A 14,478-nucleotide genomic window follows, 5' to 3' on the forward strand; every position below is an offset into this window, starting at 1 on the left:
CCTGCTATGGCAGTGGGGGGATGGGATGGGATGGGCTTTAAGGTCCCTCCCCCCCCAGCCCATCCCATGGCTCTGTGATTCCTGTGTTGCCCTGCCTGTGTAGATCCGTGCCAGGCTGTAGGAGAAGTCCCTGGCTGCCAGCTCCATGGTCAGTGCCCGCTCTGAGCCCGTGGCTGCCATGAACTGCCCGAGGCTCCCGATGGCTTCCCGTGCCCTCTGCACAGCTGGGGACAGCTCCTCGGTGCCTGAAGCCAGCTCCAGCTTTCTCTGCAGAGAGAACAACCACAGGAAAAATTCCAGTGTATTTGCCTTGTGCCAGGGAAGGGGCTGCTGGGACCCTGGGCACACCCAGCTGCTGACAACAAACTCAGATCCAGGTGGCTGCCACTGGCACAGGGGGAGCAGCCAGGGGAGGGGATGTGCTCAAAGGAAGCTCCCAGCCTTGCCTTGGGGAGGGAGAATTCCCTGTGAGCAGAGCCAGCACGTTGCTGTTTCCATTCTGGCTTCCCAGCTGCATGTGGGGACCAGCTCTCATCCCCAGTTCTCTCTAACTCTATACCTCTATCAGGGCTAATTCTCTCAGGATTATATAATAACTTGCACAAATATGCTCAAGCTGTGTCCAGGCAGGAAAATTCACATTTAAAGAAGCTTTCCTCTCCAAATTGTGTCAGGGGGAAAGGCCCCAGGACAAGAGGAAATGGCTTCAAGCTCCACTGGGAGAGGTTCAAGTTTCATATTAGAGAAAATTTCCTCACTGAAAGGGTGGTCAGGCCCTGGCACAGCTGCCCAGGGCAGTGGTGGATCCCCATCCCTGGAGGGATGTAAAGTCCATGTGGATGTGGCACTTGGGGACATGGTGGCCTTGGCAGCACTGGGGAATGGCTGGGCTTGATCCCAGAGGGCTTTTCCACCCTAAAGGATTCTGTGATTCTGATGAAAATGGGGAATTTAACCGTGCCAGCAGCACTGCCTGAAATCTCCCCTGGTTGAGGTGAGCTTCTGTTCTGCCACATCCCAAATCCCTTGTGGAAAGCACCAGGGATACTCTGCTGAGAGTCTGGAACTGTTCTTTGGGCCTGGCATTCCCACACTGCTCATCTGTGTTGTTCCCTGTCAGGAGGGATGGGACACTGCCTGTGTTTGGAGCTGACCCTGCCTTGTGGGCTGTGGTCCCACCTTCCCTCACTCCAACCCCTCTCTCTGCAGCAGGACTGAGGGATCAGCTTGGAGAGCATCCCCAAAGGCTGGATGTGAGCAGCACAGCGTGGTGGGAGGTGCTGTTCATTAATTAGCTCCATCAATAACCTGCAGACGAGACTGAAGCCTGTGAGCAGCAGCTACACAGAAGGAATTTTTTATGTTTCTCAGGCTTTCAGTGCCGCAGCTCCTCTTACTGGACCAGAAATTCCATCTGGGCTGGGCTGAGCCCACGTTTGCTCTGTGTTCTCTGAGTGCTCACACCCCAAACTTCCACACTTCCACACTTCCCAGTGCTGTCCTCCCAGGCTCCAGGGGCAGAAACACCCCCAGCACGTGCTGCTCAAATACAAGAACAACTCCAGTGCCAACATAAATCCCATAAACCTCCAAGCCCATGGAATACTAATGAGGTGTTCTGAAGTAGCCCAGAGGCTGTTGCTGATGAGGATCACAGATCCCAGAGGCATCAACTCCCACAGTTTGGGTGGGAGCCAGCCCAGCACCAGCCAAGCACAGGGACACCACAAACACCTCTGCTGTTTGTGGCTGGGACACAGACATACTGCCACAGCTGGAGGATTTGAACACCTGGAAATATGGATCAGGAATGTAAAAGCATCATTTGTCCTTAAGGGATAAAAAGACCTTGTATTTTCTTTGCTTGCCAATAATATTTTTTTTTCCCAATTGCACTTATTCCTTTCCTAACCAAAAGCCCTGGATGTCCTGGAAGGTTTTTCCATGCTCTCTCTGCACTTGGGATGGAGAGGCTGGGAGCTGCTTCAGGGCAATGCTCAAGGCAGGAGCAGCTCCTGTTCTCTCTGGTTGCTCTGCTCCAGCTCTGGGAGGAGGCACACACAGCATCACTGCCCCACCACCCCCTACTGCCTGAAAACATCAGCAAAGGAGCTTCAGAGCTCCAATAGTTCTGATTCCCTCTGTTTTCGTGGAGGAATTTTAAGATGCTGCTTGTTTGTTTGCTCTCACTGGCTCCCAAGCCATGTGGTCAGAGTGGTTTTTACTTACAAGATTAATCATGAGTATCTAAAAATACAGTGACAGGAGGAACATCCCAAACAGGGCTAAGAGCACAATTTTGTGTCAGTGCTTGGAGCGAACACATGGCCCCACATCAATAACCTCCATTTGTTTCCTGCTGCCTGAAAATTGGGGTTGTGGTCTGAAAAGGACCTGAAAACACTGTCATATGTCTGAGATTGCAGGGCTGATTTACAGCCTGAGTTACAGCCTGAATTACAGCCCTACACAGAAATTCTTGAGGCAAGAGTTGATTCTGAGCCTTGCACGACATGTGCGGGGCTGATGCTGAGACCCTGTCCTGGGATGTGCCCAAATTTCACCTGAAGTGACTCAAATGGAACAATCAACAAACTGTTCTGAGCTATTTTAGAGGCACTTTTCAGATTGTAATTGAATTTGAAAGTACACCCAGGGCTCTGGCTCAAAATTCCAGCTGATAAAATTTTAGTACAACATGAACTGACTGGTCCTGTGCAGTATCCACCTGAAATTCTCACCACAGCAGAGCAGGAAGTCAGGATGTGTCCTGGACTGATCCCAAACCATGGGCAGCAGGGGAGGGGGGATTCTGCTCCTCTGCCCTGCTCAGGTGAGACCCCACCTGCAGAGATGCTCCAGTCCTGGGACCCAGCTCAGGAAGAACCTGGAGCTGCTGAAGAGAGTCCAGAGGAGGCACCAGAGATGCTGCAAGGGCTGGAGCCAGGCTGGGAGAGCTGGGGGTGCTCACCTGGAGAGGAGAAGGCTCCAGGGAGAGCTCAGAGCCCCTTGCAGGGCCTAAAGGGGCTCCAAGAGAGCTGGAGAGGGACTGGGGACAAGGGATGGAGGGACAGGACACAGGGAATGGCTTCCACTGCCAGAGGGCAGGGCTGGATGGGATATTGGGAATTAGGAATTGTTCCCTGGCAGGGTGGGCAGGCCCTGGCACAGGGTGCCCAGAGCAGCTGGGGCTGCCCCTGGATCCCTGGCAGTGCCCAAGGCCAGGTTGGACATTGGGGCTGGGAGCAGCCTGGGACAGTAGAAAGTGGCAGGGGTGGGATGAGAAGTGTTTTTAGGTCCCTTCCAGGCCAAACCATTCCATGATACCATCTCTGTCTCTCACACTCACTCTTCTCCCCAGGATTTCCAGACTCATAACCTCTAGACAGGGTGGTTTGTCACAAACTCACTTGTGTATTAAAAACCCTAAAAATTCATCTTGTCATAGTCACATTGTGCAAGGATGGGGAAGTTCTCTGTATTTCCCTTTTCCTGAGGTTAATTACAACCCTTGGCTCCTGCTCCTGATCACAGGCCCAGCAGCAGTGGGCATCTCACCATCAGCAGAGACAACTGATAGAGGATAGAAGCAAAACCTGGAGTTACCCTTGAAATGACTTTCAGAGAACCAGGAGCTGTACAGGTACTAATGTTGCTTTCTGCAAAGCCTCTGACAATGGGCACAAGTCCTGCACACTGAGAACCTTGATGGACAAACATAAAATAAATTGTACTCGGTTTGTGTGCATCAATAAAAAGGAAATGGATTGGGGCAGTAAAAACCCCTTTACGATGGGTTAAATTATTTCCTCAGTAAACAGGATTGGGAGGGATGTTTCAAAATGAACCAGACTCACAGACTGAAAGAATTTGGACACCTGGAGCTCAGAAAGATGTTGTTTATCACCTGTGAGTGAAAACCTGATTCTGGTGTAGAAACTTAAGCACGTTCCTGCAGGACTCTGCAGACAGAAACCCCTCCCAGGCTGCCTTTCCAGCACCTGGCTGCCCGAGGCATAAAGGAAAAGCTTAAACTGGCCAGGTCTGATTCTATCCAGAACTGGAGCATCCACACTGCTGAGCCCAGCCCAGCCCCTCTCCCTGGACATGCAGCAGCCTCGGTGTGACAGGGACAGTAAAGGCAGTGGCATTACTGGAATCTGGAGACCTTGAAGGCAGCACTCACCCTCCCCCTCCAGCCTCACCCACAGCGTGATTGACGGGAGCACTGAGGAGCTCGTTAATTAATGAATCTCACTGCTCCTGCTTCTGCTCTGCAGGTCCCTGCTCTGCATCACGGGCTGTGCTCCCTAATGCTCCCTGATTATCCAGGTGTTGAGCAGCTGGAGGGGCCCTCCCAGCTGCACCAGGGAGCTGCTCCAGGGTGCAGCACAGCACCTTTGTGAGCTGTTTGTTTAAATTAGTGTTCGGTGTGAGATTGTGGAGGCTGCTCTTTCCAAATTATTTTAGAGCCTACCCACAGCTCCTTTACTTCCCCATCCATCACCTGCAGTGTCAGCCTAAGCAGCTGTTTGCCAACAGCTGGATTTGCCCCCAGCAGATGTGCTCAGCGCTGCTCCTGAGCAGATCTGGCTTCTTGTTTGGTGGCCAAATCGTTTGAGGTATTTCTCCCTTCTCAGAAGTTGTTTGAGAGGATGGCAAGGGGACCCTCACCCCTGGAGGTCACAGAGGTGCTGTGCACAGAGCACAGCTGAACTGCAGGGCTGAGATGGGACACAAGTTGCCAACTGCAGCCACTGTGAGAACAACTCAGGCTCTGGAAAGCTCTGTCCAGTCCCCAGTGCTGGAGGAGAGCACTGTCCCAGGCTCTTCCCTTCTCATGGGGTCTGGCTGGGAAGGTGAAGGCTGCACACCACCAAATCCAGATGTCCAGAATTCCCTTGCTGTGCCTGGGCTAACAAGATCTGGATTGCTGTGTCTGGATTAATAATGTCACCTCTGAGACAACACCCTCTGATCCTGCCTCCTGTCTCCCTTTTTGGGATGCACCAAGCCAGGAGATGCTCCTTCACCTTCATGAAACTGAGCTGTTTTGAACTCCTGTCACCTGAGCAGCTTTAAAAGTAGAGCCAGAGAACAGCAAATCCAAAGAGGCAGAAATGGAATTCCTTTGGCTCTTTCCATCTTTTCAGGGAATAAAAATAGAAAGTCATAATGCAGTAGGTAGCCCTAGTGAGGTTCAATATTCAGTACTCCTGTGGTGATTTTCCAGTTAAGAAACAAAACCACAAAATTATTTTGGATTCAGGAAGGTGAGTCACATTAAAAATACACTTATTTTGGTACCTGTCTTGAGGAACTCTGACAGTGCCAAGCTCCCCACTGCTGAGCTGAAAGCACACAAGGATCCCAGGATTAGCACTGCCTGCATCCTGCTTTTGGAAGAGCTATTTAAGGAGCAGAATTGTACGACACAATTCCAATTGTTGGAATACTTGTCTAAAGCTTCAGTTTGGGCCTATTCCCTGCCAGCCTCAGCCAGGAGCACAAACCCCAAAGAAGGCTCTGCCAAGGTGAGGCTGAGCAGGGCTGCAGCTGTGGCTCACCTGCACTGTGGACAGGAACACGGCCATCACCTGCCCTTGGCTCTTGGCCAGGGACCGCAGCACGTCCAGGGACAGGATGTTGGTTGTTCCCTCCCATATGGACAGCACCTGTGTGGAAGAGCATCGGGGAGCCTTTGCAGTGATTGCAGCAAAGAAGGGGAGTGGGAGGGAGCAGAGACACAGGGCTGACACAGGGATACCTCCAGAGATGTCTTGTCTCATAACAAGTGGAAGGGAGCAGTGGAGCCCAGCTCCATTGCTGTGCTAGGAACAGCCTCAGCACCAGGAACACATCCTGTCCTTCCCTGGGGGTGACTGGGCTCAGCAGGAAGGCAGTGAGGGAGGAGCTGACACACCTGGAGTGAGCCTGGGAGGGCTCTGTTCTCCCTTGAGTGTGTCTTTAGCAGGGAACCAGAGTGCTGTGCAGGGGACTTGGTGACACACAGGACCTTCTCCTGCCACCCTCTTACCAGAGCATCCCGGAGTATGACAGGCAAGCCTGTGTCCTCCATGTAACCTTGGCCCCCAAAACTCTCCATTGCCTCAACAGCCACGGCAGAAGCCTGCAAAATGCAGAGAGCTGGCATGATCCACAGTGCCTGAAGGGAAAATCCAACCTCCCACACCACACAGCAGCTCCTGCTGAGATGGGCTGACTGAGTCCTGCTCATCTCCGGAGGCAGGTTGGGCATTACCGGCAGGAGGAGCAGATGGGAATGAAGCCTGAGTGACAGTGAGAGAGGACATGCAGGAGCAGCAGGCTCCAGAGCAGGAACTGCTGCAGGTCCTGCAGGCATCCCCTGCTCTCACTGCTGCGTCACTCACTCCTCTTCCCAGCTCTGTGCTTGCTAACATTCCACACTCTGGGCTAATCAGTCTGTTCCATACCTGCTTCCCTGTGTACAGTTTGGCCACTGGGATGAGCAGCCTCAGCAGCAGCTGCTCCTGCTCACTTGCCAGGTTGGTTTCAGCCAGGCCCAGCAGGCGAACGATGTCCATGAGCAGCAGAAAAGCCCCTCTCACCTGCACCTGTGAGCAGAGGACAGGATCACTGGCAGGAGTCTTGGACTCTGCTGACTCCAGGCATGAGATTGCCCCAGGGTAAAATACCACCCCTGCCTGCTCAGACCCACAGCTTCAGAGACTCTGAGCAGCCAAGGCACAAAGTATGGAATATTAAAGGTTCACTGCCACTCTTGGGCACTGTGATGCAGTAAAGGGGCAATGCATTACATCAGACCTACTTGAGTCTTAACAAAAATCCTAAAAGGCCTCCAGGCCCCAAATCCACATATTTTCAAAAGGTAATGGATGTGAGATGATGGTCAACCCCTGAGCACCTGGAGCTGCAAAGTCTGTGACAGATTTCTTCCTGAGCAGCTTACTTCTGTGGCAAGTTTTGATTTGGGAAGCATCAGGGTACGGAGCTGTGTGTTGTGGGACAAGGTAGGATCTGCCCTTCCATTCAGAGAGGGAGTTCTGGCCACAGGCAATGAGATGCTGGAGCCTGAAGTCATATTTGACAGATGTTGACCACCTTCCCCCATCTTGCAAGAGAATTTTTAAATACTGCTTACAGCCCAGCTCCCGGGGCAGGAGCTCCCAGGGAAGCTGGATGAGTCCATACCAGTCTTGGACAAGAGTCAGGTGACTGTGGGGTCAGGCCTGGAATCTGAGGCAAGCACCCAACCTCAGAGGTCATGGCTTATCATAGTAAGGGCACTCCTTTCTCTCAGGGAAACTCACAGGTAATTGTTTAGGACAACCTGAAGTCCAGCAGAGGAGTTAGGTCTGTTATCAGATCAAATCCCACTACAGTAAAACAATTCCCTTGCTGCATCCACTTTGCAGGAATGGCCTCCTAAGTCTGAGTGCAGGCAGGCTGGCTGTGCTCACTAACAGCACAGGATCTCTGCCCTCTTTCCTTCCCAACAGGGCCAGCTTGGCTCCCAAAAGCCTCACCTCCATCCGGGCTATTGTCTGCACGTGCAGGGGATGGTCCTTGAGGAGCTTCCCAAAGGCCACACGCTTGCAGGCGTAGTCCCTGCTCAGACTGACCATCCTGGAGGATGGGAACACACACAGGGAACAGCTACACCAGCAGCTTTCCACTTCTGAGCATTCCCTTCCAGTCCCCTCCACCACAAGAGCCCTGCTCAGCTGTACCACACCTGTAAAGGTCACCCACCCACAGGTCACCCTCTGCCTGCAGCACTGCTGGCTCCAGGCCTGTCCCACAGAGGGGACACTTGGCTCAATGCCGAGCACTGTAAAGTCCCCTTGTCCTGATCCTTCAGCCCTGGGGGGATCTGTGCTGCCTTCCTTCACCTTCTCATGGAAGCCACTGCACCAATGACGTTGTGGATCCGAGTGATGTTCAGCATGTTGGAGATGGCGGCCACTCCACGGCCCTCTGCAGAGATCTGCAAGGAACAAGGGCTGACATGAGCCTTTCACACCCCTTGGACAGGGATGGGCATGGGAATGGAAATGGTGTCAACAGACACATGGACACGGGCTGTCCACTCTGTCCCTGTCTGCCCTCAGGCACTCAGAGACCTGCTTGCTTTAAAATACATTTGTCTCATTTTAGCCAAGTCTGTGGTGTGATGTGGCTGCCCCATCCCTGGAAGTGTCCCAGGCCAGGCTGGATGGGACTTGAAAAAGCCTGGTCTGGTGGAAGCTGTCACTGCCCATGGCAAGGGTTGGAATGAGATGAGCTTTAAGGTCTCTTCCAAACCATCCTATCCTGGGATTCTCTTTCTATGACCAGAGAATTGGCTTTTGGAGACCGTGTCAGCATGATCAGTTGGTCCCTGCTGCCTGCTCCTACCTGCACATTACACAAACTGTCCCTCTGCTGGCTCAGGAACCAGGATTAGAGAAATGACCAGCCTAAAATAACATATTTTTTGTTGTCTTCTCTCACATCTTTTCCTGAACTCTTCTCAGCTCTGCCTCACACTGAGCCCCACCAGTGATTTGTTCTGTGATGTGGGCAGCCAAGCCACAGAGGTGGAAGAGAGGAAGTTTTCCAGTTGGGATCTCTGCTGAAAGCCCCAGGAGTGAGGGCCATGCCAGGGCAGCCCAGTCCCCAGGGCAGGGGAACTCTTACACACCAGCTCTGCTCTGGCTCCTTGCAGCCACAGCTCTGCTGTTGCCATCTGCCTCGTGCCCAGCTTGTCCTTCAGCCTTTGCACCTGGATGTTGTTCAGCTTCCCCTCCTCATCCCGAACCCTCAGGAAGAACAAGGACAGGCCTCTGGAGCCCTGGGTACACTGCAAGGCACAGAGAGGATTTTATTGCAATGCAACAAGGAAGAAAAAGAATGCCCCTGCTCCTTCCCCTCGTTCCCCAGACAACAGAACTGGTTTACCTGTCCTTCAGCATCTGCTATCCTGGCCAGGGTCAGTGCCATGTCAGAATCAGCTGCTGATGTGAACCACTTAAATCCATACAGGCGATAGGTGCCATCCGGCTGCTTCCTGGCCACAGTCTCAGTGCCATTTGCTGAAAAAGAGGAGAAAATTTCCTGGTCTTGTGGGAACTTCTGTGTCAATCAATGCTGATTTTACAGAGTAAGCAGCAGCTCCTTTAAGGCACTTCTTGCTGTGAAGATGGAGCATGGGTTAGCTGTTAATCTCTTTCATTGACCCTCGATAAGAAATGCAGTGTGTATAATCCAGTTCTTCAGGAGTTACCTCAGCTAAGAACACAAAGGGCTCTGTGTGCACAAGAGGACAGACATTGGGTCTTTTGTTGGTTAAAAAGCAGAGCTGTGCAGAGGATTTGGATGATTTCTGCTGAAGTCCTAAAGCTTCCTGAAGCTCCCTGGCTTTTTAGGTTCCCCACATCCTTTGTGTTTTGTTCTCACTGCCACATCGGCTCCCACCCCACAGCACATACCTACATCAGAGCCACCCCTTCGCTCAGTCATCCACTGGCCAGAGGTCCAGAACTTCTCAGGGTCCCGGGATGTCAGACAGTCAAAAGCGTTTTTCAGAGATCCAGGAATACCCAGTGACTGTTTGAGGGGAGAGAAAATAAACTGAGATGATCATAACACAATAGTTGACATTGTACAGTTGCCTTAACTGCTGTGTTCAGGGCTCAGCCAGGCCATCTGGAAGCCAGGTGGGTCTCCTGCACTGCAGAGGATCTGCAGGTGCTGCTGAGAGCCTGGGAGCCAGCACAGCTCCCAGCAGCTGCTGCAGCACTGTGCAGACAGGATGTGCAGACCTGTGTTACAACACAGAGTGCTGAGCATCCCTATCCCCTTGGATTTCTGGAGAGAGACGTCTCAAACAGCCCATGTGCCAGCTTCATGTACGCTGGATGTCACCAGCACCCAGAAAGCTGCAGGGAAGAGGGAACTGCCTTGTGCTGCTTTAAGTTTTGGTGCATTTAAATGCCCAGGGTTGGCTACCTATAGGACATTTTCCTCTGAATCCTACATAGCCACTGAGGCAATGCAAAGGGGGTCACTAAGATGCAGAGCCAAATGTTCCAATTGGTAAATTCTCGGTGGTTTGGTGAATTTATGTCAGGTATGGATCTGGCCTATTATAGCTAACTGCCACTCCAGAAAAATATGGGAAAACAAATCATCTTGTAGTAAAAATATATTCCTAGGATCATAGAAATACAGAATGGTTTGGGTTGCAAGGGATCTTCAAGCTCACCCAGTGCCCCCCCTGCCATGGGCAGAGACACCTTCTACTATCCCAGGTTGCTCCAAGCCCTGTCCAGCCTGGCCTTGGACACTTCCACTTGGGACACCTTTCCAGCTACCTGCAGTGCCACAGGTGCCATGTGCAGCAAAGGCCTTACTGAACACCGTGCTGTCAGCGAATATAAAAGTTGGCATGGGCACAGAGGCTTTGTACTTCATGGAGAAAGGCAGAGGGAGACAAAGCTGAGTCACAGAGCAAGGAAGGGCTGTGCCCAGAACCAGATGGATCAGTGCTCCTCCATCCTTGGCTGGTGCTCCTGCCTCTAACCTGCAGTGCCAGGACGTGGGCTGTGCCCTCAGGGACCAGCCAGGCTCATACCTCAATGACTTTGGCTGCCCCATCAGTCATGGCCAGTGGACAGCTGAAACCTCCAGAGGAGCTTGAGAACAAGTACAGTTTGACAGCCTGGTACAGGCGGCTGGGAGAGGGACAGACAGAGGGAAAACAGATGGGTTACACAGCAGTGCAACAGCACGAGGATAAAATACCTTGACTGGGAAAAGAGGAAAAATTACAGCCAGAACCGGTGAGGATCAGACCACTCATTTCTGAGAGAGCAAAAACTGTTCCAGCCAGGAAGAGGGAAGAGGAGCAGCAGAGTTTCTCAGTCCCAGTGGGACAGCCAGCACCAGGCCAGCCTGTGCAGTTTTTAACAATAAGAAATGTGGGTCTGTCTCCATGGTCTGGAATACAAAACACCTGTGAGTGAAACCCCACATCTTCAGCTGCATTACAACTAATGCTCACAAAGCTGGAGTGGTGCAGGGAACTGCCAGGCCCCACAATCAGGAAGGTGACATCAAAGAATATTATGATCAAGTGTGGGCCATTAGTTATGGCTTATCATTGGTGAGGTGGAACATTGCAGTGGACAGACAGAGCTGCTGGCAACAGCAGGAGGTGTGCTGGTGTCTGTGCAGCATCTGCTGCTGGTTACACAATCAGCTCAGTCCTGCAAAACGCTGAATAAACCTTGCTAAGAATAATCAGGAAGGCACTGAGTCATTCCCAATTTGCCCCAGTTACCTCCAGTTGGAGTATCTTTTCTCATAGGCCTCAGCAATCAGCCCTTCTTCTGCTGAAATCTCCTTCATCCTCCTCCATGCCGAGCAGGTGTGGATGTGATCCACGCGCCGCCCCCAGGCATCGAACTGCCGGAACACGGGGGGGGTCAGCTCACATTCCCAGCTCAGAGGTTGGATCTTGGTCAGCAGGCGGTTTCCAAACCTCTCCAGGTCCTGATGCACCTCCTCCAGGACCTGTGGAGCAGCAAGGAGAGCCCTTCAGCACATCCCAGCCTCAGTCCCAGTGGAAAGGCAGAGGACTGACCATGCTGTCCTGCAGTGCCAGTGGTCTCCTGCCCCTTGGCCCTTCCATGCATTCCATAACACAGCATGACAGCTCCCTCAGCCTCTGCTGGCACAGCTGTGCTCTGCGGTCACTTTTTCTCTATTTTCCCTCAAAATCACTTTTTCAAGTTACTTTTGGCAGCGTGTCTGGATTTCACAAAAGACAGAAGCACTTTAGTGTCAAGGCTGAGAATGACACAGATGCACACGAGCAGGGGGGTTGGACGAGACGGTCTCCAGAGGTCCCTCAGCTGCTCTGTGATTTACTGCTGGAGAAGAATGCCAGGGGAAAGGCTGCCAAAACCGGAATGCCTTCATCTGTACAGGAAAACTTCCACTGGGCTCAGCAGCTACCTGCCTGTCAGATTAGAAAAGGAGGGATGGAGCAGCCTTTTCAGCTTCAGACTGGCACACAACATGTCTAGATTCAAATTCCCACCCTGCACCCAGGGATCTTTCCTGAAGGATCCTTCCTGAGGGATTCATGTGCCCTCATCTCTGCTGGGCTTGGCTGACCTGCATGGAGTAATATGTCTGTAGTTAATGGAGGGAAACCAGCACTCACAGAGGACTGATTGATTCCAACCCCCTCAGATCCCTATTTCAGGGTGACAGGAATTGCCTTTTGCAAGTTCTCTTCCATGTCTAGGAGTAAAGCCAAATGAAGTTACCCAGATTTAAAAAACCTGAATATTAGATGACTAAAATCAGGCAAGGAGGACACAACCTCCAGCTCTGTTGGACCTCATTGGCCTAAACACATCCAAGACTGTGTTGGGTCAAAGAATCACCTGATTTGCTTCCGTGAGAGGAATATTTTTTGCTGTTCTCTGCCTCTCAAGAGATGCTCATTCCCTCCTCAATAATATAATAAAGGAGGTGAATGCCATAATTGCTGCGCTGAAAATCGTGCAATAATAAACCCCGTTAATTTCCTGTTGATGAAATACAAACATGGCTTTTTCCTTTCCCTGCCTGTCCCTGTATTGCCCTTCCATTAATCTACACCCTGTGTGATTGATTCCTTCCTCCCTCTGCCATTCCATGTGTGTGATGAGGATCAAACACACATTCTCCAGGTGCCACTCTGGATGTCTCTGTCCTCAGACCAGCCAGTTTTGCTTCAGCAGAACAACAAAACAGTGTTAAAAATCACAAAACAAGCCAAAAACCATGCACGAGAGCCTGTCAGCTGCTCCAGCTCATGCCACACTTATATTTGCCATGGGCATGCACCTCTAATATTTATCACTGTTTGACAACAATTTGAAGGTTGTTTCCAAGGCATAACCCAGGAATCCAAAGTTCATGGACTTTGCTGAAGCACAAGACTCTTTGAACTGTTGACCTGGTGGGTTTTTGCAGGCAGAAGAACATGAGTCTGCCAAGCAGATCTCCTGGTCTGAGTTCATACAAGGAATTCATACAACAATCCTTTCACCATCATCCATATTTCCTAAAACCTCCCAAGTGCTTCAATGGGAGGTCATGCCCTGACCACACACAGCCTGCCAAACCACCAAATTACCCAAAAAAATGTGTTTATTTCCAAGGTGAAGGAACAAAATCAAAACTCCTACACTTGTGACTGCTGAATGTCACACACAGCAGCCCTGGTGCTCCAAAGAAAGGACATTGGGATGTGCAGAGGACAAAATCATTTGGGTCAGGGCTGAGGCTGCTGGGAGGTCTCCTTCACCCTAATCTGTCCTTTGATGTCCCAAGCATGAAAATATGGGAAATGTGCAAATTAATGCACATTAGGAGTGCCAATAGACATCCTTTATATTAAAGAATGTATTTTCAGGGCAGCAAAGCCCGACAGATCCCTCTTCACAACAACACCCAGAAAAAGCAGATGCTTAATTCAGTCTTCTCCTTAAATCATCTTCAAACAGAGAAAGAAAATTTTTGTGCCATTTCAAGAAAATTTCTGTGTTTGACATGGAATAGCACAACAGGAATCATCCTCCAGCTTCGGTGGGACACCCAAAGCTTCAGGGGCTGCCGCTGTCCTGGAGAGGAAGGTGTTCCCATGGAGAGCAGGCTCAGTGCTGCAGGCAGCAGCCCGGGCTCTCCTTTCCAGCAGTGAGGCAACACTGCCCCGCTGGGACTGAGTGAAGAAACGAAAGGAAAATGCTGCTCCCGGTTGTCTGGGAGGTTTTGGAGGAAGGAGTGGAAGCAGCCTTGTTGTATGGATCCTTTTATTCTCTGGGAGACCTGAATCAGATTCTTCTGAAGGCGCAAATTACGAGCAGGACCTTCATGGTTACCCAAAGGCGTCCTCCTTTCCTGTCTTCTCTTCTGCCAAGAAGGCCACAGTGGTGCTTAGGCAGGCCTCATTCCTCTCTTTTGGGATGGCTGTGACAAGCTCCCAGCTCTGCCACCTCACTCTTCCCACACTGTGTCTGCCAGGCCTCACAGACCTGGAGAGCAAGCAGGGGAAGTGGGAGCCTCACTGAAAACCAGGTCCCCTCCCCTCTGATCATCTGGTGGCTTCTGCTGGAATAAATCATGGAGAGAGGTCACACTCTGCTCCATGAAAACTGCTCCCTGAAAAGTGGGAAGCACTTGTGGCTCTTGGGGTGATGGCAGAGGCCAGCCAGAGAGGTGAGCCTCCTCGCAGGGGTTCCTGTAGGACTGGAGCTCACAGCACAGACATCCAGAGCCTGGGGCCTCACCCCCCATCTGCACCCCTGACATCCACACAGAGCCTTTCCTGGCTGAAAAAATGAACCCAGAAATGCCACCAACCTGTGCTAGGAGCAAGCAAGCCCCAAGGGGCCTTTTCACCTTCTTGAGTACTTGGCTGAGAACAGCCCCAGTCCT

The 14,478-nt window shown here is 51.6% G+C and overlaps 1 protein-coding gene across 1 annotated transcript in view; it reads right to left on the bottom strand.

Annotated features, from left to right (window-relative positions):
- Nucleotides 1-14,478, bottom strand: part of LOC102041870 (acyl-CoA dehydrogenase family member 11-like) — a 16,797-nt gene that overhangs the window by 1,637 nt on the left and 682 nt on the right. Inside the window, exons 2-12 of the mRNA XM_005427606.3 lie at nt 11,327-11,559; nt 10,619-10,718; nt 9,474-9,591; nt 8,944-9,077; nt 8,687-8,845; nt 7,896-7,990; nt 7,530-7,629; nt 6,456-6,596; nt 6,038-6,130; nt 5,568-5,675; nt 96-267 (exon numbers count right to left, since the gene is read on the bottom strand). Coding sequence (XP_005427663.3) covers nt 96-267; nt 5,568-5,675; nt 6,038-6,130; nt 6,456-6,596; nt 7,530-7,629; nt 7,896-7,990; nt 8,687-8,845; nt 8,944-9,077; nt 9,474-9,591; nt 10,619-10,718; nt 11,327-11,559 — 1,453 coding nt within the window. The remainder of the gene's footprint in view (nt 1-95; nt 268-5,567; nt 5,676-6,037; nt 6,131-6,455; nt 6,597-7,529; nt 7,630-7,895; nt 7,991-8,686; nt 8,846-8,943; nt 9,078-9,473; nt 9,592-10,618; nt 10,719-11,326; nt 11,560-14,478) is intronic.

This window comes from Geospiza fortis, unplaced genomic scaffold (genome assembly GCF_000277835.1).
Source record: "Geospiza fortis unplaced genomic scaffold, GeoFor_1.0 scaffold224, whole genome shotgun sequence".
In the NCBI taxonomy this organism is placed as follows: domain Eukaryota; kingdom Metazoa; phylum Chordata; class Aves; order Passeriformes; family Thraupidae; genus Geospiza; species Geospiza fortis.